Here is a 6,830-nt window from a genome sequence, read left to right on the forward strand (position 1 = left end):
GCTCCAAGGACGAGACCGTGCGATCGTTTAGGATAGGAATGTGCGGAGGCGAGATCTTGCTTTTTATTTAAATGAAAAACGAATTAGGTAGTGTACGACAGTAAGTATACATTTATTTAATGATGGTTTTATAATTATGATTTCGATAATGAATGTTTTCTCTTTTTACGTGGTTTGATCGAGTGTGAAGACGAAACTGTACAATTGAGCAAGGGGAGTCATCACTCGGAGGCCGGAAAGGACGTGTTGTGTGTGCGTGTGCGTGTGAGTCTTTAGAGCCTCCGGTGGGTTTTACACTTATTATGTGAACGTGGCGACATGTGTGTATGTTTGTGTAACCGACTCGTAACGTGGCAGAGTCTGCGGGAAAAAAGTAGAGTTAAGGAGTTCATTTTATTTTAATGGAAAAGGGGGTAATACAGATGGAAAAAGGCTCCGGGTATATGGTAATGGAAGCGGGAGTTCGGCAAAATTATCGGAATTATTTCGGTGAAAGGAAGTGCGGGTATCATCCTTTGGAGTTGTTCTGAGATGATGGTGTTTAAATCTAAGAAAAATCTACCGGTATAGATGAATCGGATCGTGAGTAGCGAAAAATGTGGGGTAAAAAATTAGATGGAGAGTAAGCAGGGGGAGGTGTAGGTGCGTCTGAAAGTTCCATTAATTCTATCTCGGACCCGTTGGAAGGCTGAGAGGAGCAAAGGGGAGGTCAGGCGCTTTTACTCGATCTCGATCTCCGAGTCGGAATCGAGGAGAGGGGAAGGAGTAGAGTTTCGGACGGAGGAGGAGGTTTCACGAGGGATTTGGAGGACGTTCTCGACGGGTACGGGAGAGTAAGAGGGAGGTTCGTTCTACGAATTGGAGTCGTCTTCGTGATCCAAGGCAGTAATCGGTGTGTTTGCGATTTCTGTTTGTGTGTGAGTTTCAGTGTAGTATACGCGCTCGATCTGCGGGTTTGTTTATGTGTGTGTGTGTGTGTCGCGTATTCTCGGTTTGGGTCGCTGCTTTTTTAAACGTGATGCAGAGGTCAGAGAGAGTCCGGGTTGTAAAGGCCTGTTCGGCTCCGCTCGGTGTAGCGCGAGGGCGGCAGCCCGTCTTAGAGCCCGGTTCCGCCGGTTTCGCTGAGCCTTCGACGCAGACCGGGATGTTAATTTATGGCCGTCTACTTAAAAATGACCGATTAATGACAAGGTTCTTGTAAAAGAGCAAACTCGCGGTTGATTTAGTTTTGTTAGCCGAAATTCAACCGCAAGATTTCTCTTTTCCTCATTGTTTTAACTATTCGCGAGGATTCGAGAGTAACTTATTCTAGCTTACTACTTGTCGAGTTTATAACAAAAAATCGATGGTCGGTCATTGTTCCGGGGGCTCTGGTTCGGCTAGGCCTGTTCGGTCCTCGGCGGTGAGCTGGCCAGGTATTCGGCACTCCCGAAAGTATCACTCGTCTTACTCGGAAAACATTCGCAAAGCACAGATAGCACTTGATCTAGTTGGAGCTCGTTTTTAAATCGCGGTGAAACTTTAGATTTTTTTTCTTCTTAATATTTCTTTTTTCTTCTTAATATTTCTGATCGCGATGGAGGCTCGGTTTTTCTCTGACTCTGTTTGCGGGAGCGTCATCTTATATGCGCTTTTTGGTAGCCACGGAGCCTTCCAAGCAGAGCGCTTGATCGGTCCGCTTCCAAAAACGGTGGTGACCTTTAATTTGCTAAAAGTCCATTAAAGTAGATACCATCTGTGTGACAGCATCTCCTGCGCTTTGCAGCTGGTGTTTAAACTATGTAGATAATTTTTATTTGGCAGAAATTGTTAGTGTCTCGCGAATGTTCCCGTCTGTCTTTTATTATGAAAACTTCGCTTCCAGAGATAAGGAGATTTATTAATTTCAAAAAATAATAAATTAAAGGGCCGATACGACAATATAGGGCCAATATTTTGACAATTTCACGAGCGAATTACGGATTTATTAATTTTGCCTAGCCGTTCCGGGCACATGTGCATTGTTATTACATGTGTCCGGCATTTGTTTGGCCGCGGAGCTTGTCTTGAATTTTTTGTTTCCCGGATTTATTGTTTTATTTCGTTGGGGTGCGTGGTTTAGCTTTGTGTTTACTCGATTTTTACTGTCACGTGTTTTCTCAGATCAATCTCCTGTTCTCCATCTGAAAGTTTTCTGTTTAGTTCGCGTCTTATCTCCCGCATTTTTGTTTAAAATAAAATTTGTTTCTACCGAGTGTTCATCATCCTGCGTTGCGTAAAGAAGGAAACCGTGGAATCACAGGACGTAACACAATATTACTTAATGATTGCAGTAACACTGCATTATTGCGATGTTTTGTTGCAATCTTCCTAAAAGCGGATATTTGAACATTGCTGCAATTCAACAACAATGATGCATCAATATTTCACTGTGAAATGGCAATATTGCAACATTGCGGTAAAAAATTCTTATAATGTGTATGCAATATTTGTGTGCTGTATAGGTCATTCTGTATGGGTTATTCTCTGACACTTCTCAAATGTATAGTATCTGTTATGTAAGACGGTCATGCTTTGTGTTACGTTTTTTCGGATATTGACGAATACTGTGACATTTCAATTTTTTTTAAATCTTACAATTAAGGGTAAGTTTTTTATATATTTCTTTTTTATTTTGTTTTTGTGTTTTATTGCTTTTTCCTACATCTCTTATAGTTTTATTATTTGACTTTTTATTTTATATTTTGACTATTTATATTCACTTTTTGACTTTTCTTTTTTTTATTCAAATGTTTTCGTTTTTTATTGACTAATCTTTACAATATTTCAAAGTAATAATTAAATAACGATCGTATTGTAAATACAAATTAATATAATAAAAAAGGTCAAATTTGAGCCAAAAAGCAAAATATTTTTAATAATAAGAAGATACAAAAATCTATAAAGACATATAATCACGAAATTCATTCCGACTCTTACTTGAGTCTGCTTCAGACGTAAAGAATAAATAAAAAGAATAATAAAAGATAGTCATATAAATGTCGGAAAATAATAAGCGGTCGCAATGTAAAATATAAGATAAACATTTTATACATTAACTGAATTTAATCTTAAAAACTGTGATATTGATTTGAAAGCAAGAGCGAGAATTATTATCATACCGAGACTACAATATTTTCTTAATATTGTAATAAATGTAACTTTTCACACACAGATAAGAAATTACTTATTATGTACAAAGCATGCATAAACTACATAAAAAAACAGCCTAATGTGATTTTTGCGTGCGGACAAAGGCAACGTAACAGTTGCTATGAATAGACAGGATTACTCACAAAAAATGAAATCTTTACTTAGTGACACAAACACTTACCAAATTACTAATTACGATCCGATCAGGAAGATTGAATCCAATTTTTATGACATACTCAAATGTTGGCTCAACAGAGGTAGGTTATAGACTCACGCAAATATTATTATCTTAAATCTAGTAATAAACAGTTACCTCAGGCTTATGGCCTTCCCAAAATCCACAAAGAGAACATACCTCTCAGAATCATTGTCTCCTCCATAAACAGCCCGCTTTATTCTTTTGCTAATTTTTTACATAAAATTATTACAAATAGTCTTCCTTCAGCCACAAGCAATATCACAAATAGTTTTATTTTATACAACAACCTAGCAAACAATTTGGTTGCGAGTCGCAGTTTTGTCGCCAACCGCCGGCGAAATTAGTAGACCAAATCCATATCCATCTGTGTCCTCATTAGGATATGGTTTGGCGACCATATCTGTCAAACATGTGAGATGTCAAAATGAGACCAAAATCATAACAAGTCTGCCACTAGCAAAGCAAAGCCAAAGTGACGCACCAAATCCAGAACAGATTTGGTGATTGTTTGTTGGCGCTCAAATCGCGCCAAATACACATCATATCTGTTACCAGCACTGTTAACAAAACAGTAGCAAGTACAGACCAAATTTGTCGTCAAAAACGTCGACAGATTGCTACCAAACGCAGATCAGATCTGTCCCCTAAAATCCAAGTGAAATTACTACAAACAAAAAAAAAGAAAATCAGTGGTATATCGCCTTATCGGAAAGGAATTAATTCGAGATTTTAATCGAATTAATTTCTAGAAGCCTGATTCAGCTCGTTGATCAACCGATGAACTCCATTGAAAAAGACCGAATCTGAAAAAATCCTAAATGTCATAGCGGGATTTGAACTCGAAACCTCCATATTCGCAGCCCCTACACTCAGTCCGCGAGACCACTTGTGTTCCTTACTAACATATAATTATTTTTGTCTACTTATTCTCAAGCTATCTTACACATCTCATTTTAATTATTTAAATTATTATTTTATTAAAAATATTGCAATATACCTGCAACAATGAATAAAAATACTTTTCTTATTATTATTAAATATAATTTAAAGAGTACATTTTTACATTGCAAACTAATTTTTTGTTAATATATGTTGATACTTAAATAAACAAAGTGTTTTCTAATAAATTTGTGGTCACTAAAAACAAATCCGGTGGCAAAATTGACCTACCACGTCAAATTTCCGAAAAAAGTAAGGTTAAATGTATAACATACTGTCTATTAGCGTGAAAAAGAGCATGTCAGTGTATCTCATTCACACTAGTGGANATTGTNTTACACAGTGTCGACTGTACATAGCTGGAAAACACCCATTGTTTTATATTACTTAATAAATATGAGAATAATACATTACATTTATGATCGCTTCATTGCCGCATGCGTATAAACAGAAATATCATAATATTACAGTTGAACTTTACCAGTTCCAGCATAAGTTAACAGTTATTGCCCGCATAAACAAGGTCTAATTGTAAAAGACTTGTTAGGTATGGATTCACTTTTCGAGTTACGCGCGCACTCGCTGTTCAGGTTTAGCTATCATCCGTGCGCGCGCTCGCGTTTCCGGTTTTTCCGATCTCGCAAATTTTGTTCGAGAAGCTCGGCGATTAGCACTTGGCACCGGCACCGCGTAGCACGCAGTACAGAGTCATACGTCTGTATACTGATACCGTCATTAAAAGAGTGTAACGGTGAAAATACTGTGCGTGTTCATTGTAATCCACCGATCCCGCCATCCCTGATACATAACAAAATTGGCGACGAGGATGGGATGGGATTTTGGACGGGACGTCCGTAAATAGAGGTGCCACGTCAGAGATAACCTAAAACCGCGTGCGCGGCGTGAAGACCTTGCAAATTCGTGTACACGTTGTACTTTTCAAATAATCTGGGCCAAAGTACATCTTTCGATTCTGTNCCACGATGGCTCAAGAAGGTGCTGGAGCAAGACCCGCGATACTCGGCTCCCTTGCGATCGAGGCATTTGATCCGAGCGTGGCTACGTGGCGACGTTGGCTACTGCGGTTGCAAGGCGCTTTTATGGTTTTCGGAATCAAAGACAATGCCCGAGTGCCCTATCTGCTACACTACGTGGGGGCCACGGCTTTTGACATCTTGTGCGATCGGTTGGACCCTGATGATCCATTCGCAAAATTATATGATGAGTTGGTCCAGAAATTAGAAGAATTCTACGAACCGGCGCCATTGGAGATCGCTGAAAATTACAAATTTCACCAGCGAAGACAACTCGAGGGAGAAACGGTACAGCAGTATGTGGCGGCCTTGCACAAGTTGAGCGTCCATTGCAAATTCGGAGACTACTTAAAGACGGCGCTGAGAAATCAGCTCGTTTTTGGTCTGTTGAATAAAAGGGCTCAGGCGCGTTTACTGNAAAAGAAAAACTTGACCTTCGACGAAGCCGTAAACGTGGCTGTTACCATGGAGTTATCAGAAAAAGGTTCAGAGCAAATGAAGTTGAATGGCGCTGACGCAACTTCCGCAGGTATAGAGTACCTGAAAGCTGGTAAGAAACCACCCGCTAAAGGTGCTACGGGTAAACACGTCAAACAACAGTCTAGCAAATCTAGTAGTAAGGCGACAAACGCGCGTTCTAAATCAGATGTAAAAACTGTAAAATGTTTTAGGTGCGGTAAACAACACCTAGCTTCCAAATGTACGCTCAGTCGTGATGTGCGTTGTCATGGCTGCGGGAAGTTAGGACATTTGCGTGCGGTATGCTTCGGAAACAGCTCCTCTACAAACCAGTTGCAAGAACTTCTACAATTAGAACACATACACGCTCGTGATAAATTCATGATTACTCTCGAGGTAAATGGAAAGTATGTGGAATTTGAAGTGGACAGTGGAGCAGCTGTTACGGTAATGAGTAAGTGCAGGGCCGCTACTCTCTTTCCCGGTGTGCCCGTTTACCATACAGATCTAAAGTTAATCTCATATTGCAATCGCACCTTGCGGAGCGTAGGATATGTTTCGGTGAATGTAAAATTCAAATCTGTAAGCAAGAAATTAAACGTGTATTTAGTAACTGGCAGTAAGAAACCACTACTCGGCAGAGAGTGGATACGACAATTGTCAATTGAATCTGATTTCTGGCATTGCAAGGCTTCAATAAATCGAGTAGAAAGCCAAAAAAATAAGTTACAATCTGTATTGCAAAGATTTCAAACAGTATGCTCTACTGAACCACCGGCTATCAAAGGCGTTCAAGCGAATTTAACATTAAAGCCAAATGCCACGCCGGTATTCGTAAGAGCTCGACCTGTACCATTCAAATTGTTGCCGCTAGTAGAGCAAGAGTTAGACAGATTAGAGTCCGCTGGTATTCTTGAAAAAGTGGCTACGTCCAAATGGGCGACCCCTATAGTCCCAATTCTGAAACGCGATGGGAGCGTCCGCATCTGTGGCGATTACAAAGTCACGGTAAACCCGCAGTTAATTGT

General features: G+C 39.7%; 1 protein-coding gene across 1 annotated transcript; it reads left to right on the forward strand.

Moving 5' to 3' along the window:
- Positions 1–5,292: 5,292 nt before the first annotated feature.
- Positions 5,293–6,810, forward strand: LOC109863039 (uncharacterized protein K02A2.6-like; the record flags this gene model as incomplete). The annotated part of the gene is made up of 1 exon (XM_020443216.1): positions 5,293–6,810. A coding segment is annotated over exon 1 (1,518 nt), but the record flags the coding sequence as incomplete, so codon positions are not given.
- Positions 6,811–6,830: the final 20 nt, after the last annotated feature.

Source organism: Pseudomyrmex gracilis, unplaced genomic scaffold (assembly GCF_002006095.1).
Source record: "Pseudomyrmex gracilis isolate BER0280 unplaced genomic scaffold, ASM200609v1 scaffold_2953, whole genome shotgun sequence".
Classification (NCBI taxonomy): domain Eukaryota; kingdom Metazoa; phylum Arthropoda; class Insecta; order Hymenoptera; family Formicidae; genus Pseudomyrmex; species Pseudomyrmex gracilis.